Genomic DNA, 27,622 nt, shown 5'->3' with positions numbered 1-27,622 from the left:
ACTCTGTCTGTACATTAATTTGCAGCTAGAGACAGCAGCCAGTTAGCTTAGCTTAGCATAACACCTGGAAGCAGGGGGGAAACACCCAGGCTCTGTAAAAATCTGTCACTCAGCACTTCTAAAGGTGTTAAATCTTGCTTGTACATAATGATATATGCAAAAATGTCAATTTATGATTTTAGGGGGGAGTTGGGGTGGCTGAACTATTTCTTGGCCAGGTGCAGTGACTTCCTGTAGTATCCCCTGGCTGTATAACATGTTAATTGGTGACCTTTAGAGGTGCTGCTTGGCAGATTTTTTAACCTTTGGACAAAGCTGTTCCCCTGTTTCCAGTCTTTATGCTAAGTCAAGCTGTCTCCCTCTCTCAGTAAGAAAGCGTGTTTCCCAAAATAAACTATTCCTTTAAAGTTATATTGTATTTATTCATTCATGTGTGTTTTATTGTTACACTGGTGTTAATAAATTAATTACCTAACCATACAATTTTCTTTCTTTTCCTTTCTCTTCTCTTCTCTTCCACATCTCTCAGTCCATCCTAAAAAGAAGAATCGACAGACATGCGTCAGGAAAAGCCTGATCTGCGCCTTCGCTATGGCTTTCATCATCAGTGTCATGCTTATCGCGGCCAATCAGATGCTGCGGAACGGCATGGAGTAACCAATTGCACTGTGAGCATGGGAAGTGGACAGAACAGCCATGACCTCACATCTTGTCTTTGCAGCCAAAGCTGGACCAGCCACAACCCAAGCACTTCTCTGAACAATCAGTTGTGTTTTGTTTTTTCATTTAATTTGAACTTATCCTTATAGAAGCAGACGATATGAGTGAAATGAAGAGAGATGTGTTTGTTTTGCATTGAAGATGTCACCATGTAAAGTATCTGGACTTACTGATTATAGAGAAGAACCTGAACTGGAAAATAATTATGTTTTTATATAAATTGTGAGAATAAATAGACGGTTTTATTTTGCCGTTCTCAAGACTAAGAATGCCCTTTAAACTTGATTTTCTAATTACCGAAAATGTTTCTAACATTTATCAGGTGCTTTGAGCCATTCCTGATTTCAAAAGCAAACACTGGTTATTATGGACAACTGCATATTTACCCCAGAGAAGTCGCTCTGAATGTGAACTGAGTGAATGTCGTGCACAGCATTTAAAAGCATTGTAAATCCCTCACATTTCATACAGTCATGAATGAGCATCACACTTTTTGTGAAACGTCACACCCTCGACTCAGTCTGCAAATCTTGGGGCACATGAAGTCTTTACATGTATCTACAAGGAACACAACTCAGTAAGCACTTGAGAATCACCACTGTCCCGCTTAGTCTACTCTTTAGTCTTCGTACTGATTGATTGATTGGTTACTTAGCATTTATGTGGGCGTGTATTAGACAGTATTGTCCACATAAGCTCAGGCTGTGTGTGAGGAGTAAAATATATGATGGTCAAAAACAAGAGACAGCTATGGTTTTGGTTAAGTTAGGACTGGGCTGATATTTTTTAGCTATGCTTTGGGAGAAAATGTTTCACTTCAGCATCTCATTGTAATACTGCCCAACTGTGGTTAAATATAGACCACACAAAAGCATGCCAGTACATACACTGCCATACCAAACACTACTCTAACTCCAGTTTCCCATTGATTTCACTGTATATATAGCACTACTTACTGTAGCTTGTGTGATGTATAATTCCTCTCAACAGCAGAATGTATAAAGGTTAGAAACTAGTGAGATAAATCAGGGATCTAGAGTAGAGCTGTGACACACTGTTGGTACAGCTGTTCTCTTAGAAAAGGTTGCATTCTAGTGGTTTAAATGAGAACTGCAGCTAAGTGTGTGAACAACCATGTTTACAAGGTGTTCAGAAGTGAGGAGCAACACCGCTGAATTTAATCTTTGCTGTGTGTTGTGTCAATGTCACAAGGGCAGTTTGGTCTGTATTGGTGAACATTTTAAAGGCGGAGACCAAGAACATTTTTTTCCCCCACAACCCTAATTGGTTTTGCCGCCTGCACCAGTGTACAGTACAGCTCAGGATTGGTTGTGAAAACTGAAAGTAACTGCTGCAGTACTCGGGGTCGTTTCTGGGGTCATAGCTATGTTTTATGATTCAAACCTGTTAGCACTACAATTTTATAAAGCTCACTGGAATGAAAAAAGTTTGAGAACGACCTTGTAGGAGGTTTACAATCACCCTCCTCTTCTTTTATAATGGAGCCGCTCAAGGTTGAACATCCCAGTGATGACAGAGATTAAATTTGAAGATTAAAATGTTTTTTTTATGTGGATGTAGGGCTGGGCGATAATGAAATGTCATTGTTTATCTAATGTAATTATCATAATGATATATTAATTTCTTGTTATTTTACAAAACACTGTTATCCAAGTGAGCGATTCCAAGCAAAATTTCATTCAAGCTAAGATTATCTGAGATTAAGTTTTTGACACATTTAATGAGCTTTTTCTGATGTAATGCATAACAGTGGAACACATTACATCGCAGTCAACAGTCTGATTATTTTACTAATCAATATCATAAAAATATTTTTATTCACTAATATATTTCAATCAAATCACCCAGCCCTATGTACAGTAGATGCTATCTTGGTGATAGACTTGTGTCTGTTCATTACTACTGATTGCAACACTACATGCCATAATGGCAACAGTGAATTCCTAAAGTGCACGGTGCTCCCCTTGGACATTATAGGATCAGAGACTGATTTGTTCCCATTAATACTTTGGAGCAATTATTTGTTCTCAAGTCTCTCGCCAGGGTGGATGAATACATGATATTTCAATCAAACCAACCGTGTAGGTTTATATGATGTCCAGGTTAGACAAAATATGAAGAAGGCAAGAGGGGAGAGGGCTTTCTTTTCAGATAAAAAATAGCTTTGTAAGATCAAGAATTACAGCAAAAATGTATTATACTGTAAATCAGTATGCATGTTGTTGTTTAGATTTTCATGTCTTTGAAAGGCAGGGAAATCCATTTAATCTTTCTTTGTGGTGGCACAGCCTTGGTTTACATGTAGGTATGTATGTACTACTGTCACATATTTGAATTTCCAATTTATACTGTAATAGCCATTTTTTCTAGTTTCTACCAGCTATTAATCAAATCAGAGTGCAGGAGAGGGCATTTTCATAAATATGCAAATACAAGGTCACATCATCATCATCATCTCTGTTTCATCTCATCTAAGGTAGAGTCTGTAGGCCTCACTGTGGACGGTTAAAATTGACACTGAATACAATATATCGTGTGTTCTAGTCACATTAGGTTTTTATGGTACGTTCTCACTGCCTCATTGTCCTGTATAAACTGCTGTATAATGTAAGCTACACTTCTCCTTGTAAGTCAGTTTATGTCTTTGATTTTCTCAGCACATTCACATTTGACTAATGGACCATGTTTCCACCTTTGTCTATTAGCATCTTGGTCCTTTTGAAACCAGCATAGACCATTTTATCTTAACAACTATCTAATAATTGTGCCACTCAGACATCCTTGCATGGCTGTGTAAGGGGAAACTCGTTTGAAAGACCTTTTATCGACACTTTTGAAGTTTACATGGTTATACTGTACATCTCTGGCAAGACAGAATCAGTTCATGAATTTCATGTTTTTGAAAGTTGCTTTTGAGATTTGTTTTTACCAAAACATGTTTTTACCTTGTAGATTGTATAGAGATAAAAACTAAACACAGATATGTAATACAACCTTGGCATGCTGCTTAGAAAAGGAGAAAGAAAACAGCAATAGTTACCAACTGAATGGATATTTAAAAATGCAAATAGCAAATTTAATCTGTTTAATCTAAAAAAAAAATATATCCATATATGTTTATGCAATAAAACCTTGTTTTGATAGAAACATAAGGCATTTGTGTTTACTTGTGAAAGATGTTTGTGCCTTGGGATACTTTGGAGTACAAAAAAAACGTCCAAATGTCACCGGTATGAATAGAGTATGAAATTATTACTTGGAAGAACGGTGAAACGTTCTTTAATAATGGACCTAAATTACATATAACTTTTGACTCATACTAAGCTGGTGAGTCACTGACTGTTACTAATAGTAATATAAAGTAGGCTTGTTGCTTTACTTGTTATCATCGTTTCAGTGTCATTTTAAATACCAACTTTAAATATAGAACGACAACATGCAGTGGTTCCACAGAGCGCCCTTCACTACATTTCCCCATGCAGGTGCCAGAGCACACAGAAAGGAGCTGTGAGTCAGAAGAGCAGACTCTTCAAAATCAGAAAACTCACTGCTCTGATATTATCCTCACACAATACACACAGGTCATGGAGCACTGCAAACATAAATGCATTGAGTGGAGAAACCTTGTGACAGATGTGCACACAAAAGTTAACCTCCCGCCATTGAAATCTGTATAAAACTCTATTTCCCTTGATGCAATAAGTAATGGCAAAGGTGCAAGGTTGGACTTTACAACCTGCTTAACTGAATGATCAAGTAAAAGGGCACACGTAAAAAAGAAATAGCTACTGTCTATATTGTGGTTGAGTATTATTTAGCTTTTATCTCATAATGCATGTCAGTGAGTTATTTATGTAGTAATCAGTAATCAGGAGAGACAGAAAATATGAATTTATCATGCAGAAAGGACCACATGTGAAGAATAGTCAGATCATTTCAACTGTCATGGTGACCAAATGCAAAAATTGAAAATCCAATAAAGAAGTCACACTGATACTGATATGCATAAAAATCTATTTATTATGAGGTATTTATTGCAGTTTTGTTGCTCATATGAACCTCTTGAATAGAGTTAATCCAACATGTAAGCATGCAGAGACAGCATGAATGTAAAACACCTGGAAACTGATCAAACAATGACATCAAGAATCCAGTTCAATGATGTAAATTCAAATAAGGCATGTGGATTTCTGCTTAGTCACGGTTGTAGAAGAACCATGTCTGCTAAAAGGGTGTTTATTCAGGCTAAACAGATCCTCCACATACAAGACTGATTATTCTCTCATGTCAGTTAGAGTAGGAATAATTTATAACAATACTGAATCTGACTTAAAGAAAAAAAAAAAGAGAAATTAACACTGTTCCTCCGCTGTCTGAGTATAATATGGCTTACAAATACTGTAAAAACACAATAAAATTCTTGTTTCCAAAAGTTTAAAAGGCTCCACAATGTAAACACCTACTACATTTTAAAACAGGATAAAGGCACACGTGTAACAATGCATTTTCGATTGAGTCCAACAAAACACAAAACTCCCTTGTTGACTTAAATGTACTGATCTGCAAAAACTGTGCTGCCTTCTGTGTTGTAGTGTGACTGCTGATGGAAGTTATTCAACAATAAATAACAGCTGAGAGGAGCACCTCTTCTTAGATGTAAAGTGTCACAGACTATAATAAAGATGAGTCTTTATACAGTCAAACAGCTTTTATAGTAACTTTACTTCTTCTTGTACCTGTCAAGGCAAACTACAGTACTATTCAAGTATTGCAGCTGCTGAAACTTCAAGGATGCGATAGTGTTTCCAAATTAATGTCCACAGATATTTTGTCTGTTAACATTAAATTTAAAACACAATGACTGTTAGAAGTTGATAATGATTGATAAAATGAAGTAGTTGTACTCTAATCCATGATAGACCTTGGCAGAGTCTCCTCAAAAGATGACAGACAAAGGTTTATGAGAGAAAAATGCGAGAAGAAAAGTGGGGGAAAGAGAAAGATTTGAAGGCTGCTGGTGCAGATGTAATTTGAGACAGAGGTAGGAAAACAGAGGTAGACAGGGAGGAAAATGGGAAGAGACAGAAGCAGAGAAGAAACGTGAAGCTCAGAACTCTGTGTGTGAGTGACTGTAGTCTCGGCTCCCTGCCGGGCTCTCGCTGGGCTTCATGAAGATGCCCTCCATGGCCTTCCACGGGCTGTGCTGGCTGGGGTTCGACATGGCGTGAACTTCTCTCTGACCATGGATCGGCCGTCCATACTGCTCCCCTGTCACGGCCAGTAATGCGTCAGTGGCCTTGTGACGAAAGTGGACGGCCTCCTCGCGCTTCCATACGGATCCCCCGCACTGAACTGTCCACTCGTCCAGGTGGTCCCCTTCCCCCTCTTCACCGAATGCACTCACCTCCTGTCAACAAGTGAGAAAGAGATTAGAAGACAAGATAGAGAGGAGGGGAGGAGGTGCCTTGCTTTTGTGAAGCAAAAGAGGAACTTCAACACCATCGATGCAACAATCCCATAAATCAAAACGTCTCATAAAGCAGACGTGTTTGTTGATTTGCAATATTGCCCACAATGATCTAATACACCCCGAGATGTTACAGGAATACCTACCTTAGTATAAACAGTATGGCAAAATGTCTGATAGTTGAGAAATGTCTGTCATCTCAGGTTACAAATTGTTCAACCCTGTTACACTTTCGATAGACAGTGTTCATACTTCCTAAAAATTGGAGAGGCTTTTGCTGAACTGAGATTTGTTTCCCAGAGTGTTTGGTATGTCTGTTGAAGTGTAAAACGCTGCTGTCAGCTCAGGTCCACTTCTAAATGTTGTTCTGGGTTTCACTTCCAGTATACTCCAGTGCTGTTCCCCTGGAATCTGCACTAAAAGCACTTGGTATTTTACATCTCTGACTACATTGAATTTAATCTTACAGCGTCTGTTACTTGGCAGGGTAGGAGTGAATTATCAGACATATCACAAACATTCTCATAATCAGCTTATTTAAATTAGGCTGGAAATGTCAAAACCATCGTTCAGACTCTAACAACATCCTTTGCCAATCTCTGCAGGGAGCTGTGCGGATAATCCTTCTCATAACACCAAATGTCTCCTCTTTCTCCATATGTTTTTCACACCACCCACCTGATTAGAGGAGAGCGGGGAGGCAAAGTAGTGGCTGTGCAGGTTACGGCCTGTGTTGACATGAGTGAGACGGATTGTCTGCCCACACTTGACTGGGGTACCCCGATGGCACAAGGTGTCACTTGTCCCACGAACACTCCAGTAGCTGTTACTGTCTTCCACTGCAGTCACTCCTGTTACAGATTGCTGCCCGCTACCTGTCACACACACACAAACACAAACATTGAGCAGAAGACTGTTATAGAGATACTCTAAGTGAACAAACACTGGGGAAAGTGAACAACAAAACTAGGTTTTTGGCTACATAATCTATTCAAATTGATGAAGAAAATTGTCAATCTTCTTGTTTTGATCATGATTTGAGGATGTGAAAAACACTTGAAGAGTTAAGTTAATCAGAGTTGTGTTGGGTTTAACTTTGAACCCAAGGGCTCATGTAGGCAAACAGCAATCTCAACAGCTTGGGTGGTTATCTTTGAAGGCTTGAGTCTGATATTCCTCAGGCATGATATTTATAACAACAAAGCCCCTGAGTATCTCAGTATCTCCAAGACCACCTTTGTAAGGATGGGGGGGCTTCAATACGAGAGCCAATGTGGCTGCCTCGTGCTCGCCTAGATTTAATACCATTCATGTTCTTTTACCTTACCTTTGCATAAAAATTGGATACAAACATAATAAAAAAAAATTAAAAATAAAATAATAATAATAATAATGATGATGGTTAAAACATGGCTTGCAGTAAACTTATTAGTGTAAGCATATCATTGTAGTTATAACTTGTTTGAAATTTTTATAATACAGTTTCTGCTGTTTGATTGGAGGGATTTTATCGATTATAATTTAGTTACCTTAAAGGACCACAATCAAAATAACTCTTCGACTTTATATTGTAATAACCTGACATTTTGTAGTTGTGTGTGATTCAATGTTGGATTGGAGTGGATAGTTTTTATTGTCCCCAAGGGACAATTTGCAAACAGTAGTCAACACAACCAATACACATCATAAAAAGAAATAAAAAGACGTAAATATATATAATAAACATACCCTTATGTCGCCCTTATCTTAGTGTCAACTCAACAAGAAATGATTAGTGAGAGATGTATTGGAAGGTAAAGACTAACCATTAAGATTCAGGTTTGAATCTTTGTGAATTTGAAGTAGGTACTTTGTTATCTAGGCTGATTAAACAAAAAATGGATATACTTTTTGACGGAAAACCAGTGGTTTTTCATATAATGTCTATTTGATTCATCACTTGAGTAGATATTTGCTTTGTAAATATCACCATTTACAATCATCATTGTGAAATTGTACACACAATGGAGTCGACATGAATTATATGTCAGCTTGACACCAGCTCAGTTAACCTTTGTGGATAGAAATCAGTCATTTCTAATTTCTCATCGCTCAACACAATTATCATTACAGATCGACGAGGGTAGATGAAGTTAGTGAATAACACGATGCAACTATTTATTAGTGTAAATAATCTGTTAATGACAACAAAAAAACAACTCACCGGACCCGTAGCGTACGTCGTGCGAGTGTAGTCTCACATTGTGCTTTATATTTAACAGTTTAATAACTGACCCGCATGTCACAAAACTCAGCTCCGTACCGGCTGACAGCCCAAATATACAGGATAACAATAATAAAAAGGTGGAAAGTGCAAAGCGTGGCAGAACAGCGCCGTTTAAGTGACCCATTCCTACTACAAAACCGAGCTGCCTCTCTCAGATTTGTATTATTTTTCGCTACGTCAGTAAAGCGGTACAGTATGCCAACGTGAAGCTACACGAACAGTGCCTCTAGCGGCGCGGAGTGGTCACTGCAGGGATCCGACTATGTATTGGTTTATTTTGGGGTTTATTTGGCGTCGCTATGATTTATTTCTATTTTTTGTGATAATATGACAGTATCTCTATTAAATATTACCAGTGGCTAAATTGTGCAGTCTTATCTATGTGTTTTGTTATGTGTTGTTATGGTAACAACCAGCAGGGGGTGTTACCGCGCTCAAAGAAAAGGATGGAAGTTCCTCTCACTCTCTCGCCGCATCCCGGAATTGTCATCACGCCGCTCATTCTCGGCCATTTTTACAAGTACAACAGCTCCCCGACACATTAAACACAACACAACCCCATTAACACTGTAAATATATACGGACTATACCACCGCAGTGAGACGTGTAAGTCCAATTTCACACGGTCCTTTGCGATCTTATTGTTGCGTTGCTTAGCAAACGGCCGTTAACTGGCGAATACAGTTAGCTGTTGTTGTCGTTGCAGCTAATGCTAAGCTAACGCGCTGTGATAGATATACGAAAGCTTTGAGTAAGATAACGGTAGGCTGCGAAGTTGGCTCATTAGAGGCCTTGGTTTATTTCTGTGATTATGAATTGAGTTCGTTTATTCTTGTATTGTCTGCTGTTGTATTGTTACGGACACTATTGTTCAGAGAGGCGACGTGAAATTTGAACACCGGCTAACCTGCTAGGTAAAATGCTGCATGCAAGCTAACGTGAGTAACAGCCTAGTCGGTGGTTGACGATAACCAACGTTGGTTATTGTAATTTCCAATATAACATCATGATGTGTCGCTCATCAGCTAATCTAATGTTAAAGGAGTAATATGGATAATGTTAGCCACCGTTAGCAAGATTAAGTAATCGCCTGTCATCTTTGTCGATGTTGTGTGTGTGCGCATTGCGACATCTTAAGGTGTTGCTTTTTAAAAAAAAAAAACACTGTCCTGCCAGGTTATTCTAGTTTTTTTTGTAATTTACTGGCATATAACACCACTGCCAGCGTGTAAAACCATCACCAGGTCGAATACAAATGTGAACAATAAGCGTTGTTAATTATAATTTAATAGGTTTAACGTTGTCTGCCAAGAACAATAAGCATTAACGCTAAACAATTAAGCGAATATGCCAAGAAACGTATTGTTAGCTTTCATTTGTAATGTGTTCACCTCAAATTAAAATATCACTGTAATGATCAAGTTGTTTGAAAAAACAGTATCACGTTGAGTAAATATTATCCATCATAGATGTCAGATTGTACATATTCGTACAGACAGGCATGGCAGACCTGGAGTCTGTAAAAACCCATACAACCTTATTTTAAATTCCGGAGGAAACCCAAAAGTTTACAAAGATACAAAATGAGTCCTGTTGAATTCTGTTCAGACATGCACAAAATAATGCACAAGACATCCAGAATATTTCTATTTGATGGAAAGGTGTAGCCATAAAGAAGTCTTGGGTTTGAATATATCACTCATTGTCAACATCTATGGAGAATATATATGTAATACTATCAGTTTGAAATAAGATGATTGTCCAACCTTGAAGCTTCTTAAAGGTTAAATGAAAGGAAACTGGATGTTAAGGGGTGTAATGGCAGTTACAGCACAATGTTATAAAATATATCATGATTTATTGTGTGTTTGGCTTTTATATTTGTGACTAGCCTTTGAGTACAAAGTAATACTCGGCTGATTCTTAGAGAGTTTGCTAACAGCATTGTGCACTCCTCTGCAGGAACTGCAATCATGTCAGACTTCATTGAGAGCGAGGCTGAGGAGTCAGAGGAGGAGTTTGAAGAGAAAGACCTAAAGCCCAAGAAAACCCAGAGGTTTATGGAGGATGACGGTAAGATTTGAATTGTTTGGTTCTGGGTTTGTGTTTCAGAGGTGGGGGTTGTATGATGGTGCGGACCACTCATCTGTCATTTGCCAACAGATGAAGAGGAAGAAGATAACACAGAGGACCAGGATGAGCGAGGCAATTTACGTGGACTGATCGATGATGGAGACGTGGAGGAGGAGGAGGAGGAAGAGGAAGAACCCGAAAAGAATGCAAGTCCAGCGGGCAGTGACTCGGAAGAGGAAGTTAGGCACCGACGTAAAAAGCGCAGTAAGTTCATTTGATGTTTTTAAAGAGTTGCAATCATTATACAGCGTATTGTTGCAGGTTGGACTTAGTTAAAAGAAGTCCTGAACATAAAGGTCGTGCTGGCCAGGAACCTTTCTATATCTGTTGCTGCTTTGGCCTGTTGCAGTTCAATCATATGGGGTCACATTCTTCTCTGAGCTCCCATCAGCCCCTCAATGACAAAAAAACATCAACATTGTTAATTGTCTTTGTGAAAGGTCTATTATTACGATACTTGTAAATAATATTGGGGCTTTAGTGTTGAAAAAGCTAAAAACACCACAGAAGTCTCTTACTCTATTGCTGAATGTTACCTGGGTTTGTTGAGTCAAACTCGTCTTGATTGATAATGTTAGTGCTCTCTTACCTCATCACTTCAATAAATAATATATTCATGTTCATTTAACTTGTCAAATCAATATGAGGAAAGCACTGATTTTAACCATCGCATGACACAGGAAGCTATAGTGGTTATAGTGGTTTCTATGAATGAGAGAAAAAAATCTTGCAAACACAGAGGTCATCAGAATTGACAGTGATCAGAAAACTGTGTACTTCTAAGATTCTGTGTACTTGGTTATTTAATGGCCCCTTAGAAATGATTGCTTCATGTTGCTTTGTACTCTCAGCCCTTCAGTCGTCTGTAAAAACATGTGCCTGATTTATGCAGAATCTCTTTGTTCAGTCAGTTGCACAGCATCATTTTATGTTTTAGCAGTGTTTTCAGTAAATGGCAGATACTGAACGCCTGCTGTTTGACTGTCACGACGTTTGCACTGACATAACATTAAAATCCACTATAATATTTGCACTTCATATCAACAACAGTGCACAACAACTGAACATACATGACATGATACAATACATTTCTGAATAATCAGAACAGACCTAAAACAAATTTCTGGCATCTGTTGCGCAGGTAAAATAACGACTTCATCTGCTTTCAGCTCCATATATTGTGGAGCCACATGCACCCACATATTGGTTGCATTAACTTAAGCAGGTGCTGCTTGATGTTACATTTCTGCTGGTGTTGTGTATGATCTTCCTTCATATTTTTTGCTTTGCCCATCGTATCGGTGCAAAATATGGATTTAAAGTCATCGTGGTCTAAAGGTGTGAATCATATCTGAATGGATTTTTTTTTCCCCGCAGCCTTATACTTCAGTATTTGATTTCTTCAACAAACTATCATGCATATCTTATCGAGGAGAAAATCACTATTTTTATAGTGGTAGAAATGCAGTATATGAAACATCAGTGAAGTCTTTTGTTGATACTTTGAGTAAGATTTGGAGGCAGATAGAAAATCAACTCTTATCACTGAAGGAAAAAAAACACCTAATGTTAGTATGCTTTTGAATGATAGCTTTCATGGCTGGAAGCCCACTTCTGAAAAAAACATAACATGGCAGAAAAAGGAGAAAAAATAAACTGTGCTGTAAATATGTGTTATGCCGCTGTCAGCTGTAATGACCAAAATATTGGTAAAAATATTCTGCTTACCCTCAGTGAGACACTTGGGTTTTCTTCTGGGAAATGATGAGATCAAGTGGTGGTGGGATGGGTGAGAGGCTGAACCGCAGAGTAGCATTTACAGTTTCTTTCAGTTTGTTCCTTCCAGTTGGTTTTGTGACAGTCACAGTGGAAACCCCTGACTCACATAAATAGGTGGTGGTGAAAGGAAACAGAAATTTGATCACCCGTTTTGACAGAGAGGGATATTGACTGGCAGCCAGTATCCAGAATGAAGCAGGGTCAGCTTGTGTGAGCTGAAGCTTCAGGCTGCCGTCTGCTGATAGTTCCATCAGTTCATTTTCCAACACAGTGGATAGAGCCATGTTTCCTGAAGCAGAATCCACAGAGAAAGCTAGCTAGCTAGCTAGCTAACAGCGGCAAAACAGGTAGTTTGTGTCTACCTGATGATGTGTCGTGATATTCAAACATAAATGGTCATTGAAATTATGCATATTAATTTGACGTTTTTTATTTATGTGAATTCTTGAGCCCATGTAGATAGAAAAATAACAAGCTTTGTTAATTAGGAGGGAAAAAAAATTAATTTAACCACTTGGCAGTCCCACTGCCTCCGTGGTCTACTGGATGCTGCTCTGAGGCCCACCGGTTGAGAATGGCTGCTCTAGCTGACACTTATCCTCTTTGCAGATTATGACGACTACCTGGATGATGATGATCTTGACCTTATTGAGGAAAACTTGGGTGTTAAAGTAAAACGGAGGGTAAGAATCATTTCTCATTACTATCTTCTCTGTAGTTAAGCTTCTCACATTGAGCTCAACTTCCAACGTTTTCATGTTTTCATTTTTGTACTCTTGAAAAATTCTAAGCGAGCAGTGCTGATTCTACATCTGTCAATGTATTACAGAAGAAGAAATATGACCGTGTGAAAACACTGGACGACGATGAAGAAGATGATGATGAGAAGGACTTGATCGCAGATGAGATCTTCCATGCGGATGGAGAGGGCGAGCTGGATGACGGCGAGGCTGCCGATGAGCCTCTCCAGCAAGCAGATGACGACGAAGAAGGAGAGGACGAGGAGTCAGGTACGGCAGGAATGAAGGATGTTTAGATCTGTGTTCGAGTATCTAAAAAAACAGATAAATAAAAGAATAATAATGTAAATTAGTCTCATGCTTGATGTGGTATACAGATGATTAGTTTTAAAATTTGTGCTTTTGTTCCACAGATATAGACGATTTTATTGTGGATGATGATGGTCAACCCATCACCAAAAAGAGGGGCAAGAAATTCTCAGGATACACAGATGCGTGAGTGTCCTGTTTTTACTGGTTTTCACCTTCGTTTTCCTTACTGCCTTAAATGTTCTAGTTGGGATCAAGTATCATCTACATCCATCAATACAAAATACTGATATATTTAGCAAACAATGAGATAAACAACAGATAATGGCAAGCATGAATTAAGAAAATACATAATCTTTGCTACTTCTCATCACTGTTGATCCTCCCACAGAGCCCTCCAAGAGGCCCAGGAGATTTTTGGTGGCGACTTCGACTTCGCTGACTTTGACGCAGATGCCTACGATCAGGGTGAGGAGGAGGAAGAGGACCAGGATGAAGAGGGCTGGGACAGACCCAAGAAACAGACAAAGAGGAGGCAAGGGAGGAAGAGCATCTTTGAGATCTATGAGCCCAGTGAGCTGGAAAGTAGTCACATGACTGACCAAGACAATGAGATCCGCTCCACGGACATGCCCGAGAGATTCCAGGTGTGTGTTTGTTCATCTGTTCCAGTGTTTTGGATGCTTTCACTGTTGTTACATTCTGATATGGGCCATATAGGTTTATAATGACCACTTTTTCTTTGCCCATGTTCACCATGTTTATAAATCAGTAGTTAAGTCTTGAACGCCTCTTATTCTGTGTTTGCCTAGTGTTGTCTTTTTGAGTGAATGTCTTTCTGACTTCTTTCTCCCTCTTTTAGTTACGATCCATCCCTGTTAAACCTGCTGAGGATGATGAGCTGGAAGAGGAGGCAGAGTGGATCTTCAGACATGGCTTCTCCACTCTTACTATCTCCATGCAGGTACGACCTTTGCTGTTCACACTTAGGAAAAATGCACACACAAAGAACTTTCTTGGATTGTCAGATCTATCTCCTATTTATCACTTTGTGAATCTTCCTTTTTTTTCTGTGTCCTAAACAGGAGAGCACAGATTATCTAGACAGAGGGACCACCACAAACTTCAGCAGGAAAGGCCCCAGCACAATTGCCAAGATCAAAGAGGCTCTCAACTTCATGAGGAATCAACAGTTTGAGGTACAGTGAGCTCACCTAACACATATGTATCATCTGTTCCCTCCGTTCAGCGCTAACCTTGTCGGGATACAAAATGTGCTGCTGTTGAAAACAAACCATTTTATCCAATGTTTTTTCTTTCAGGTTCCATTCATAGCTTTCTACAGAAAAGAATATGTGGAGCCAGAGCTAAACATCAATGACCTGTGGAAAGTGTGGCAGTGGGATGAAAAGGTATAGTTGGTGTTGTTTTGTCACAGAAAGCCATCATTGGGAGTCATTATGAAAGGGTGAATCCTTTGGGTTCACAGCTAATCCTGTAATTATCACTTCAATAAATTCTTCTATAAATTCTAAGAAAAATTAAATAACTTCTTCTTCATTGTTTTAAATCATGCAGAATACATTTCTTTCTTCAACCTGGCACCCATATGTTGGTTCTGGTTTTGTGACTTTAACATTTTCATTCTTTACTCACCAGTGGACTCAACTGAAGACCCGGAAGCAGAACCTGACCCGTCTGTTTCAGAAGATGCAGTCCTACCAGTTCGAGCAGATCTCTGCAGACCCTGACAAACCTTTGGCTGATGGCATCCGTCCTCTGGACACCGCTGACATGGAGAGGTACGTCTCTGTGACACCGGAGGGCTGAGACTGAAATGATTACACGTCATCTCTATTTGATTGTGACTGCTGGGAATAACTGCAGGACATTAACATATAGTAAACAATGCTATACACCTGTCCTATTTAAACCCATTTTCTCATTTTCTGTAGACTGAAAGATGTGCAGACTCTCGAAGAGCTGGGTGATGTGTACAACCACTTTCTGCTCTACTATGGCCGAGATATTCCCAAGATGCAGAATGCTGCGAAGGCCAGCAAGAAGAGGCTCAAGAAGATCAAAGAAGAGACAGAGGATGGTAAGATGGAAGTTGCTCAATGGGCGTGCTCTGTAGATGATGATGGATGGATACTCCAGAATTCTTGTGTTGTAATTGAAGCAAGTGTTCGCCCTGTTTAAATGATTTACTACAAGACTAATTCTGATGGGCTCCCCCCTTAGGTGATGAGGAGGAATTGGAGGTGGAAGAAGAAGAAGAACAGAAAGGACCTGACCTGAAGCTGGCGTCTCGTAGGGATATGTACAGCATCTGTCAGAGCGTAGGACTTGGTTAGTCTTTGTTTTTTTTTACCCTGCACAACACAACATCAGTGTTTCAGTGCCTCTGGTATATATAATGGATATTTACACATCCCAGCTGCATAAGTTATATGGCTTGGACAGAATAACACATCAAGGTCAGATGGAAAGCAGCCCTGGACAGTAACTTAACTCTGCACTTTAACTTCTTTCTCTTTTTCTTCCTTACTGCAGATGGCTTGGCTAAAAAGTTTGGGTTAACTCCAGAGCAGTTTGGAGAAAATCTGAGAGACAGTTACCAGCGTCACGAGACAGAACAGTTCCCAGCTGAGCCTGTAGAGCTGGCCAAAGATTACGTCTGCAGTCAGTTCAGCACTCCTGAGGCTGTGCTGGAAGGGACCAGGTACATGGTGGCCATGCAGATTGCTCGAGAACCTCTGGTCAGACATGTTCTCCGACAGACCTTTCAGGAGAGGGCCAAGATCAACATCAAGCCTACCAAGAAGGGCAAAAAGGTACGGACACATTTCATTGATGACTTTTGAGAAACAAAAAAATTGAAGCTATTTCATCCTAAACAGAAAAGATTCCTGGACACCGTCCTAAACCTGCTTTGCTATTTGATTACTTCTTGTAGGAGATAGATGAGGCTCATTTTGCCTACTCCTTCAAGTATCTGAAGAACAAGGCTGTAAAAGAGCTGAATGGGGATCAGTTCTTGAAGATGTGTCTGGCAGAGGACGAGGGACTGCTTACCATTGACATCTGTATAGATCTTATCGGGGTCAAAGGGTAAGTACAGTGATGACACTGATGACCAAAACCTAAAATGGAGGAAGATCAGTAACTTTTTTGTTGTTCTTCTGCCAGATCTGCATTTGATGAACCTCTGCAGTCCAGACTTTGTGATTATATTCAGACATAGGATTAAGACACATGTATCAAGTCAGTTTAAATCAACTAGATGTGGCAAATCATAAATATACAAATATTCCCAGGTCTTATAATTTCTGTTTTGTTGCTCACATGTCTTGGCCAGACCAAGCACAGGATCTGATGTTACTAACTGTTGTGCCATTTTTAGCATCTGTACAGAAACCTAGCTTGGATGTTGGGGGGAAAGGAGGGTTGAGAAGTAGGATAGGCCCCCTGAGTTTAATTTCTTTAAATTTTAAGACGCTGCTTTTTTTTTTTTTATCCACATCCTTGTCAGCAGTGCACGGAGCTTTTGAATTATGACTCTGGTAATACTAAGGCACTCTGTTCTGTCTCTGCTTCTCTCTGTGCCTTCCCTCTGCTTCTCTTCAGGTTTGCTGGGGACCAGACATACTTTGATGAGATCAAACAGTTTTACTACAGGGACGAGTTCAGTCACCAGGTGCAAGAGTGGAACAGGCAGCGAACCTTAGCCATAGAGCGAGCCCTCACTCAGTTCCTCTACCCTCAGATGGCCAAAGAGCTCAAGAGCAAACTGATCGCTGAGGCCAAAGAGAGCATTGTCAGGGTAATTTGGCATGAGAATCATTAAACTATGAATGTTTGTATGTTTTTAACCTTAGAAATCATTATGAACCCTATGTTGTACTCCATTTCTTCTTGTAGTCCTGCTGTCGCCGGTTGTATAACTGGCTTAAGGTGGCTCCTTACAGGCCAGATCAGCAGGTTGAGGAAGACGATGATCTGATGGATGAGAGTCAGGGCAAAGGCATTCGGGTGCTTGGTGTTGCCTACGCACCCAGCAGGTATGTGTCCACAGTATTTTCATTTTTTCCCAGATATATCAGTCACTCTTATGTGTCGGAGATATACTGTATGTTTGTTTCCAAAAAGATGTTTGAATTGTAACCATATAAGACTGAGAAATGTTTATAAGTAAAAAAACTATGTTGTTACATCAGCGTTTCATCAAACTTTGCTCTGACAGAGATACTCCAGTTTTCTGTGCTCTGATCAACGGAGAAGGAGAGGTGGTGGACTTCCTGCGTCTGCCCTACTTCATGAAGAGGAGGAATGCCTTTAGGGAAGATGAGAGAGAGAAGAAGGTACAAGCAGAGAAACAACTGTACTTCTATACAGTTAACTGCTGTTTTTCTGTTTTAGAAGAACATGTTACTTGATGCATTTTTGAGATGATCACTCATTTGTGTGTGTCATCCTCAGGCCAACGACATCGAAAATCTCAAGAAGTTTCTGTCCAGCAAGAAACCTCATGTGGTAGCTGTAGCTGGGGAAAACAGGTAAATAATTGATTCCTTTCTGTGCTGTAGAGCTTCATGTATACAGGTATAAACTTTCTAATTAAATATTGCCCATGTTTGTGCAGAGATGCGCAAATGATCATGGAGGACATCAAGAGGACTATCAGCGAGCTTGAGCAAGAGTCCTCTCTGCCCGCTGTGGGAGTGGAACTTGTCGACAATGAATTGGCCACACTGTATATGAACAGCAAGAAGTCTGAGGTAAATAATTAATACCTTGCCATACTATCCATACCACATCAGTGGTTTCATTGTTAGACTGTGGCAGAGCAATATATTTTTCAGTCCTCCTACTGCTCACTTTCCCCTGACCCTCTGCTGTCTCTCTGTGCAGGTTGATTATAGGGATTACCCTCCCTTGTTGAGACAGGCAGTGTCAATAGCCAGGAAGATCCAGGATCCCTTGATAGAGTACGCTCAGGTCTGCAGCACTGACGACGACATTCTCTGCCTCAAACTACACCCACTGCAGGTGAGAGATGGAAGAAAATGGTGGAAGTTTGTACTTTCGACGACATCACTTAAAAACTAAATTAATTATTTTTGTTTAATGATAGAATTAGAAATTTTGGTGGATGTGATTTTCGGCGGTTGTTTTTTGTATCACATTATTTTGGCCACTCCACCACTCAACAATCTATTCATTCTATTCTATTCTGGTCAGATACATTATGTATCAACTAATCAGTGAATATTGAGATGATAATGGGACTCGCGGCTTCTCTTCCCTTCTCTTCTGAACAATAACTGCTATTAAAACTAAACTTTGTAGATATCAAGTGAAACATGACGACTGCAGCACAGCTTTGTGAAACCATCGGTGTCTTTTTTTTTCCTCTCCGTTCTGTCTCAGGAACATGTGGTGAAGGAGGATCTGCTCTGTGCTCTTTACTGTGAATTCATCAATCGTGTCAATGAAGTCGGAGTTGATGTGAACAAGGCCATCGCCCATCCTCACACTCAGAGCCTGGTCCAGTATGTTTGTGGTTTGGGACCCAGGAAGGGCTCCCACCTGCTCAAGGTTTGTTTTGTTTTGCATTTGTGCTGCAGACATTAAGTGCTCATATCTGAGATTATTGTGTCTGATCTGATGACTTCATAACCGTCATGGTTCTTTTTATTTGTGCAGATTCTGAAGCAGAACAACACTCGTCTGGAAAACCGGACCCAGCTCGTCACAATGTGTCACATGGGGCCCAAGGTTTTTATCAACTGTGCCGGTTTCATCAAGATCGACACTGCATCACTTGGAGACAGGTCTGTACAGAACAGGGTTTTGTACTTTGTCCTTCGTCTTCATGCATAATCATGTTACATTGTTCTCTCTAAGTGTGATCTACCATTTAGCCTTCTGCAAGGTTATTTTTAATCAGCGTCATTATTTCCTCTCTCTAACCCTCCACACAGTACCGACTCCTACATTGAGGTTCTGGATGGGTCTCGTGTCCACCCTGAGACTTACGAGTGGGCTCGCAAGATGGCTGTCGATGCCCTTGAGTATGATGAGTCGGCAGAAGACGCCAACCCAGCCGGAGCTCTGGAGGAGATCTTGGAAAATCCAGAGCGTCTCAAAGATCTGGACCTGGATGCTTTCGCCGAAGAGCTCGAGAGACAGGTCAGTGTGTGTGTGTGTGTGGCTTTGACTGTAGAAATGTGTCATACATTCTGCTGCCAAAATAACAGTCTGAAAAAAATTGTTTGAGTATGTCATTCTGGTTTATAATTGGTCAGACTGAGAGGGTTGTTCAGACATCTCGCTTTGCAAGGTGATGACAAATCTTAGTAATTTGGCAGCAGAATACTGTGTACATCCTGACCAAATGAAGCCAAAAGAAACTTAAACCATTTCTCACATCCACTCACCTCTCCCCAGGTTTTATCATAATTTTTGTTTTCTTCTTTGTTTTGTTCCTGTAGGGTTATGGCAACAAGGGAATTACTTTGTATGATATTCGTGCAGAGCTGAGCTGCAGATACAAAGACCTTAGAGTTCCCTACAGAGTCCCCAATACTGAGGAAGTGTTCAACCTGCTCACCAAGGAGACTCCAGAGACCTTTTATATCGGTAAGACACGCTGCACTGAAGCACACACATTTATCTCTTGAATTAAACTTCATCAAAGATCAATAATATATATTGAATTCCTAACTCTCAGCGCTTAGCCTAAGCACTTGGTATTGTAGTAATAGCACATGACCTTTAAAAAGGACTGATGTTTTTGAAGTACCACTAATTGAATAGAACTGCAGCTCTATATTCTGATGTAGTTTTATTTTTACTTTTACATTGACATGGTTGATGTTTTTAATCCCTTATTTTGCTTTCTTACTGTGTATTTCCAGGTAAGCTGATTACCAGTGTAGTAACTGGTATCGCTCACCGGCGGCCTCAGGGAGAGAGCTACGACCAGGCCATCCGTAACGACTCCACGGGACTGTGGCAGTGTCCCTTCTGCCAGCAGGACAACTTCCCAGAACTCAGTGAGGTACCAGAGACACCTGACTTTTCTTCTTTTGGCACGCAAATATTAGAAAACAGCTGAGAGTCTGATATCAAAATGTCGTCTTTTTTTTCTTGTTTTGTGTCCACTGTAATAGGTGTGGAACCACTTTGACAGCGGTTCGTGTCCCGGTCAGGCTATTGGGGTGCGGTCCAGATTAGATAACGGCGTCCAGGGATTCATTCCCACCAAGTTTCTCAGTGATAAAGTGGTCAAACACCCTGAGGAGAGGGTGAAGGTGAGACATGGTTGTTGTCATCCTTTGATTTGCTTTTCTTTTTCTTTTTTTAATCTCACCTTCAAAATTTGAATGTTTCCTGGTAGAACCAGTTACACTAACCAAACCCAATAGATATATGATTCATTGTTGCATTTGTGACCTGCCTGTCTTGTTTCCTTTGATTGTGGCATCTGTGTAATACTTATTTGTTCTTTTTGTCTCTCCTCCTTCAGGTGGGCATGACAGTTCACTGCCGCATTATGAAAATCGACATTGAGAAATTCAGTGTGGACCTCACATGCCGCACCTCAGATTTGATGGACAAAGCCAACGAGTGGAAGCTCCCGAAGGACAGCTACTATGACTTTGACACAGAGTCGGAAGACCAAAAACATGAGGAAGAGCTCAAGAAGAAACAACAGCGGACACGTTAGTATAAGAACAGGATTAATAGTTGTTTGAATCCAAATAGCTTTTTGGGGATTTTTTTCCTCATGATACACTGTTTTTACATCACTGTCCTTATTCTGTTTGTCTGCTCTTTGTTTGCTCTCTCTGTCTCTCCAGCATATATAAAACGTGTGATCGCCCACCCCAACTTCCACAATATCAGTTTCAACCAAGCAGAGAAGATGATGGAGACCCTGGACCAAGGAGACCTGATTATCAGACCCAGCAGCAAGGGAGAGAACCACCTCACCGTCACCTGGAAAGTAAGAAACAGAAAGAGGGCTACAGATGGGCAGTAAAGAGTGAAATTAAAAAAATACAACTGAATGAATGAATGGATGGATACAGAAAAAAGACGCTGGGTAACAAAAGGCAAAACTTAACAGTAGCATGACAGGAGATTAAATATAAACACAATATGAGAGCACTTTAATGTAGATAATGCAGTCACTTAACTTTGACATACAGAGTTTGTTTGACACAATGTATTCCAGTCTGATTCTGTGTGATGTTTTGTAGGTGGCTGATGGTATCTACCAGCACGTGGATGTGAGAGAAGAAGGCAAAGAGAATGCATTCAGCTTAGGGCACACTCTCTGGATCAATAGTGAAGTAAGCTGTTCCCTCCTCCTCTTCCTCTTTGTTTAGAACTGGCTTCCTAAACAAACTAAGACAAGATGTATTATGAAGCATCAGTTTTGTTGTGGCTGCTGTATGTTCTTAAAGACTGTCTTTCATTCTCTGCAGGAGTTTGAAGATCTGGATGAAATTACTGCTCGGTACATTCAGCCAATGGCATCATTTGCCCGAGATCTACTGGGACATAAGTACTTTCAGGAGTGTCATGGGGGAAGCAAGGAGGTATACACCGATTTTCTGTCTTTGCATCATTATATTATTTCAGAGTATTTAGGAGTCTTTGAATAATAATCTTACCACTACCTGATTTTGCCACTAGTTGCATGTCTCATATTCCCTTTTGTCTTGTTCTGTCTTTAATAGAAAATGGAGGAGTTATTGATCAAGACGAAGAGGGAGAAGCCCACTTTTATTCCTTACTTTATTTCGGCATGTAAGGATCTGCCTGGAAAGTTCATACTGGGCTACCAGCCTCGTGGAAAACCACGGTGAGCAGAAATGTTCTTGTCTCCTCTGATTTCTGCTTACTCGCCGTAATGATGCCACGGGTGGAAAATATTGGAATACACAAGTGGGACTGTTGTCACTGAAAGTATTTGTTCATGTTGGTTTTTCCTCAAATTTACAGTAAACCACAGAAGCAGCAGATGATGCTATTCAGTGGTGTAAATGCTCACAAATGTCAGTGACATATGGTAACATGCAGAGGTCCGTAGCTGCTACAGAAGCTCATATTTGCAAATCTAAATCTGTCTGAGTCATATCAGAGCTGTCATGCCAAATTACTCAACACCACACCATTCTTGTCAACTCTCCCACACAACTGCTCCACTGCCAACACATTTATATCAGATGGTTACTGGTTTGATTGACAGCAAAGTTGACATGCCTGTAGATCTGAATGTCAACATGTCTCTCTCTTTTTTTTTTTAACAGCATTGAATATGTGACCATCACCCCAGATGGCTTCCGTTACCGTTCACAGATATTTCCTACAGTGAACGGACTATTCCGCTGGTTTAAGGACCATTACCAAGAGCCTGTTCCAGGTATGAGAACAGTATACCAGTGGGTTATAGCGTATCTTACAACAGCTGAAATATACAGTGGGTGATTTTCTAACATTTTCTCCTCTGTCAAAGGAATCACACCCAGCAACAGTAGCCGAACAAGGACACCTGCATCCCTGAACGCAACCCCGGCCAATATCAACATCGCAGGTCAGTCCCGCTCTCTTCCTTCCTCAAACACAAGTCAACATTTTCAGTACAAGTAGAGTTGTAGTACATGTTTTTGTATCTCCTAATATATTCCTTCCTCCCCAGACTTGACACGAGCTGTCAACGCCCTCCCACGCAACATGACCTCTCAGATGTTCAGTGCCATCGCCGCAGTCACAGGCCAGGGCCAGAACCCAAACACCACCCCCGCACAGTGGGGCTCCAGTCAGTACGGCTACGGTGGCAGCACAGGAGGAGGAGGAGGGAGCTCCTCTGCTTATCATGTGAGTGCAGCTTTTAAAATTAAAAACTACTGTGAAAGGAAAGAGGTTGCAGGAAACCTGAAGTTGCTGTTTTGAGTTTAGGAAACGTTTGTGGCTCTTAACAGACCAGAGCAGAACATTTGGTTCAGGTCTTTATAAACTGTCAATACCCTGGTGGCATGTCCTGCAGATTCATGAATCTAATATTTTCCGTTTCCCAGAAATTTGGACAGAATTCCAACATGAGACAGGATGTTATTTGTTTTTTTATGTTGTTTTTAATGATACAGTTCTTAGTTTTTCTTAAGAAGAAATGTATTTGTTTAGTCCAACAGGCTCACACTTTTTTTAAAGCAGTTTTATTCAAAGTTGAATTGATACCATCACAGAAGTTCCCTCACACTTGCACTCATTTATAGTCAGAAATATGTAAAATGCTTAAATGATAGGTTCACAGTGTTGAAAGTCTTTCTTAAAACATATAACCAGGTGCCCAAATGAACATTAAAACAGGTTTTGCTCATTGTAAGTACTCATTCTGTTCATATGAAGATCCCCGCCAAATGTGCTTACATTGTAAGTGATGGGGGACAAAAATCCCACCGTCCACGTTTTGAGCAAAAACATGTCTAAATGTTTATCTGAAGATAATATGTGGCTTGAGCAGTGCGAGTGAGTCACATAAAGCGGATATCTTCTAAAGTTACACCTGTTTTTGTGTAAAAATTTCCCTCTTTGTGTCACATGTTTTCCTGTTGAGCTGCAGTGGAAGGATCATAACAAAAAGAGGGAATTTGGCTCTAAAAAGATTGTAACTTTGAAAGATTTTGACTTGATTTGACTAATTTGGACTGCTGAAGCCACATATTCATTTCAGATAAACTTTTAGATAGGTTTGGAAGGAGGGCTGTGGATTTAGTCTCCCGTCACTTACATTGTAAGTGCATTATGAAAGGATCTTCTAATGGTCAGTATGAACAGGAGGAACGATTACAGTTAAACAAATCATGTGTCAATGTTCGTTTGAGCACCTGACTGTTGTTTAAGCAGCAACAGTGTGACATATAGTGACATGGATTTTCTCCACTCACTGAGCCCAGTTCATGAGCTGTACCTCCACCTCCGCAGGTATTTGCCACACCTCAGCAGCCCATTGCGACGCCCATGATGACACCCAGCTACTCCTACACCACACCAAGCCAGCAGACCCTGGGCACGCCGCAGTACCCGGGCTCCACCCCGCAGTCCTCACATTCTCACGCACACGCCCACCCGCACGGAGGCCACGCGTCACACCACAGCCATCACGGCCACAGCAGTCACCACGGCCACTCCTCTGGCACACCGTCTTCATCCACCTCATCCAGAGGACGGACGCCACAGCAGCAGCCAAAGTAAGTACAGGCTGAATGTGTGTGAGTGTTACAAATTCACATCCTCGTGAAATTCTGTGCTGATAGAGCTTCACTAGCATAGTCATTTAAACTACTACTACTTGTGCTGTAGTGCCACCTAGAGGTGAAACACCATCAAAAGTCAACACTCAGGGGGGAGTTGTCTACCAAATAATTCTTGTCTCTGCCTCACAGTTCATAAGTCATTGGGCAAAACACAAAGTGCTTAATAACTGGGCACAAGGTGGAGCTATTGTTGCCAGGCTTCAGTATGTCATGCACATGCTCAGGGAGAACATGTTTATCATCATTCATTTCATTAAAGACAACAGAATTGTTAAAATGTCATGTAATATTTTTACTGTAGCGCCCCCTGTGGGCCGAATTGCATCAAACGTTACATACTCGTGCAATATGGCTGAATGTACAATATTCCCAAAATTGGTTGCAATTGAATCATGTTTTCACGAGTTATGTAAGTTCGTTCAGGGTCATCTAAATATGGTATGTACAAAGTGTAATGTGCATTAATGAAATATGTGCCAAAAGAAGTAACTAAAATATCCAAAATGGCAGAAAAATTGTATAGGTGCATATGGGCGTGGCCTATATCAATTGAGCCTTCAGCTGCGTTGACTGTAGGGAAGTCCACACCTCAACCACTTCAACTGAATGACTGTTTTTCCCCCTCTAGATGGTGCTAAACACACAATCTGCATCATTTTAAAGCTAAGCACCAGTCCGCCATTCAATCTGGCTTCCTTTCATGCGCTGTCCTTTGACTAAAAACACCTCCCTCTCTGTCCTCCTTCCCCGCAGGCCCAGCAGCAGCAACTCCTCCGCAGTGGACTGGGGCAAGATGGCCGAGCAGTGGCTGAAGGAGAAAGAAGCAGAGGGGCGGAAGAAAGCCCAGAGGATGACGCCGCGACCATCCCCCAGCCCCATGATCGAGAGCACACCGATGTCCATCGCCGGCGACGCCACACCCCTGCTGGATGAAATGGATCGATAGGACATAGAGGGGGGCGTCGATACAACCCCCCCCTACCCAACTCCATCCTTTGTACTGCTTCTTCATCTGGATAACTCACCCAACCCTCCACCCTTTGTCTCTCCCACAGTCCATCCAGCTGACTCCACTCATACGTTCTCTCTACTTCCTGATATTGTAGCACCAGTTCATCAGTCTGGTATCATGGCTCATCTCAACTCCTTCCTCCCTCTTGTCTCCTCCTGTCTACCCTCTCATCCCAAATGTTTCACCTCCTCACCTCCAGCCGACTCCTCTGGCTGCAAAGTATTTTGTATAGTCAGACTAACACTGTATATGTCACGCAGGAAGTCAGTACAATGAAAAAAAAACAACAAAAAAAACCTTGAAATATCCGACAGCAGTTAAATATAGGATATGGACCTACACAGACTTTGTCAGACAAGCTGTCCTGCTATCTTTATTTCAGCAATTTGTTTTAGTTTCATCCATGAATGGTTTTGACAGAAGGGCGCAGTTACAGTCTCAAGAACCCACCTCTCCTCCTTTTGTGGTTGGTGGGTTTTTGCGAGCTGTTGCCAAAAGAGCGCCTCGCCAAGCCAATCAGGAAATTGAATTTTTGTATGGAATGCGTCAGAATGAATAAAGACTTGTGTTTTTTTTTTCTGTTTGAATCTTAAGCCTCCGCTGTTCACATCCTGTCAAAGCAAACACATCTGTGACTGAACACACACACACACACACGCTGAGTGTGAGGGGTGAGGCTGATTTGAAAAGCAGAATTAATTCAAGGAGAAGCTTTTACGTCAGCTTGAGTTTCTATCACACATGAGTTACTAGTTGTCTGTACCACATGCTGTATTATGATCAGCTGACTATTTTGGCTTCTGTAGATAGTCTCTAATGTATTGTTTGACTCTATCTGGAAATACTGTGTGGACGTTGTGTCACACAAAGGTAACAGTGGTTGTTTTTGGTTAATTGGTATGAATTCATGCGAGGCTGTGAGTAAGAAGTTAGTCCACATTTTAAAGCAGTTTATTTTAGCAACAAGTTTTCCAGGTGGACGTACCTCGCCGTGTCAAGCAAGCATTCATTGCAGTTTGTCGGAGTGTCATTTTTATAAGTTTACTAAAACTTGTGACATCCAGTTATCATGTTCGCCACCTTGTAAGATGTGATCTCGTACACCGCTGCTGCATTTCAGTCCCAGACAGTATCACTTTCAACTTGTCCAAGATCCAACGGGATGATCAAACACCAAAAAAAAAAAAAAATGCAGTTTTCTTATCAGGACAGGTGTTTTTCTTCACAAAAACAGGATTATGAAGATTAAGATGTTTCAGTGGATGAGTTTTAATTACTTTACAATAAACCGTAACACTATAAGCAGACAATACTATAACAAACTGACTATCCACTGTGTTTATATTCCTAACTCTGTATAATATTCTCAACTGCACGCAGTTATTTCAATAGAATGAATATATTGTTAAAAAGACATCTTTTGTGATTGTCGTGCCCCAGTTTTAGGCCACTCTGCATCCCTCTTGCATTTTTTTTTTTTTTTTTTTTGGTTGTGCCTCTGTGCCACAGTACAAACAAGCAGCGCTGGTATTCAATGGTGTGCTTCATTTTGCAGTGTGCAAAAGTATCATGGTCCCATCATAATATGCATATTGTTATATATAATAATATGGTTTTAGAGTAAACTCACTTGGTTTTACGCCTCTTGCCAGATTAATATATCGCATCTTTCTCAGCAAGACTGTGATTGGTTGTCAGCAGCAGTTGGTGATAAGAGAGAGAAATGATGTCTCTGGCACTGCTGATGACCTTTTCTACCTGTGATCCCTTTAATAAAAGTGTTCATATTAAACCTTTGTTCAGTCTTGTTCATGCTAATTTGGGAAACAAACGTGGACATGT

General features: G+C 40.6%; 3 protein-coding genes across 5 annotated transcripts in view; 2 read left to right on the top strand and 1 right to left on the bottom strand.

Moving 5' to 3' along the window:
• caln2 (calneuron 2) overlaps nt 1–3,856 on the top strand; it is a 30,136-nt gene extending 26,280 nt beyond the window's left edge. Inside the window, exon 6 of the mRNA XM_067608313.1 lies at nt 530–3,856. Coding sequence (XP_067464414.1) covers nt 530–657 — 128 coding nt within the window. The 3' untranslated portion in view covers nt 658–3,856. The remainder of the gene's footprint in view (nt 1–529) is intronic.
• An 887-nt stretch (nt 3,857–4,743) lies between these two features.
• On the bottom strand, nt 4,744–9,020 carry sdf2 (stromal cell-derived factor 2). Of its 2 annotated transcripts, none has more exons than XM_067608312.1 (3): nt 8,938–9,020; nt 6,887–7,083; nt 4,744–6,148 (listed from the first exon to the last, which is right to left on the bottom strand). In XM_067608312.1, exons 1-3 carry the CDS (start codon nt 9,014–9,016, stop codon nt 5,849–5,851), a joined length of 576 nt encoding a protein of 191 aa, XP_067464413.1. In that variant the 5' UTR covers nt 9,017–9,020; the 3' UTR covers nt 4,744–5,848. The 2 variants fall into 2 exon arrangements, with proteins under 2 accessions (XP_067464413.1, XP_067464412.1); XM_067608311.1 differs by lacking the exon at nt 8,938–9,020 and adding an exon at nt 8,412–8,884.
• On the top strand, nt 8,946–27,577 carry supt6h (SPT6 homolog, histone chaperone and transcription elongation factor). Of its 2 annotated transcripts, none has more exons than XM_067608309.1 (37): nt 8,946–9,080; nt 10,437–10,547; nt 10,638–10,811; nt 12,996–13,069; nt 13,216–13,396; nt 13,540–13,621; nt 13,827–14,082; nt 14,298–14,399; nt 14,521–14,634; nt 14,758–14,847; nt 15,095–15,237; nt 15,391–15,536; nt 15,680–15,787; nt 15,992–16,272; nt 16,395–16,549; nt 17,066–17,261; nt 17,360–17,499; nt 17,682–17,799; nt 17,918–17,994; nt 18,081–18,216; nt 18,350–18,487; nt 18,869–19,036; nt 19,145–19,272; nt 19,423–19,630; nt 19,933–20,080; nt 20,359–20,501; nt 20,614–20,754; nt 20,970–21,165; nt 21,304–21,449; nt 21,706–21,798; nt 21,934–22,047; nt 22,189–22,313; nt 22,762–22,874; nt 22,968–23,045; nt 23,151–23,329; nt 24,437–24,702; nt 25,522–27,577. In XM_067608309.1, exons 2-37 carry the CDS (start codon nt 10,448–10,450, stop codon nt 25,712–25,714), a joined length of 5,250 nt encoding a protein of 1,749 aa, XP_067464410.1. In that variant the 5' UTR covers nt 8,946–9,080; nt 10,437–10,447; the 3' UTR covers nt 25,715–27,577. The 2 variants fall into 2 exon arrangements, with proteins under 2 accessions (XP_067464410.1, XP_067464411.1); XM_067608310.1 differs by lacking the exon at nt 8,946–9,080 and adding an exon at nt 9,171–9,412.
• Nucleotides 27,578–27,622: the final 45 nt, after the last annotated feature.

The sequence above is a fragment of the Thunnus thynnus genome, chromosome 13, assembly GCF_963924715.1.
Source record: "Thunnus thynnus chromosome 13, fThuThy2.1, whole genome shotgun sequence".
Classification (NCBI taxonomy): domain Eukaryota; kingdom Metazoa; phylum Chordata; class Actinopteri; order Scombriformes; family Scombridae; genus Thunnus; species Thunnus thynnus.
This window is presented reverse-complemented; position numbering and strand designations above follow the sequence as displayed.

Bases quoted from the DNA above. Each gene is read 5' to 3' on its own strand.
- supt6h (XM_067608309.1), top strand. From the start codon at position 10,448: ATGTCAGACTTCATTGAGAGCGAGGCTGAGGAGTCAGAGGAGGAGTTT. The intron at 14,635-14,757 runs GTACAGTGAGCT...TTTTTCTTTCAG, and splicing joins TGAGGAATCAACAGTTTGAG to GTTCCATTCATAGCTTTCTA. The intron at 14,848-15,094 runs GTATAGTTGGTG...TTTACTCACCAG, and splicing joins TGTGGCAGTGGGATGAAAAG to TGGACTCAACTGAAGACCCG.
- sdf2 (XM_067608311.1), bottom strand. From the start codon at position 8,598: ATGGGTCACTTAAACGGCGCTGTTCTGCCACGCTTTGCACTTTCCACC. The intron at 7,084-8,411 runs GTGAGTTGTTTT...TGTGTGTGACAG, and splicing joins CGACGTACGCTACGGGTCCG to GTAGCGGGCAGCAATCTGTA. The intron at 6,149-6,886 runs GTGGGTGGTGTG...ACTTGTTGACAG, and splicing joins CCCCGCTCTCCTCTAATCAG to GAGGTGAGTGCATTCGGTGA.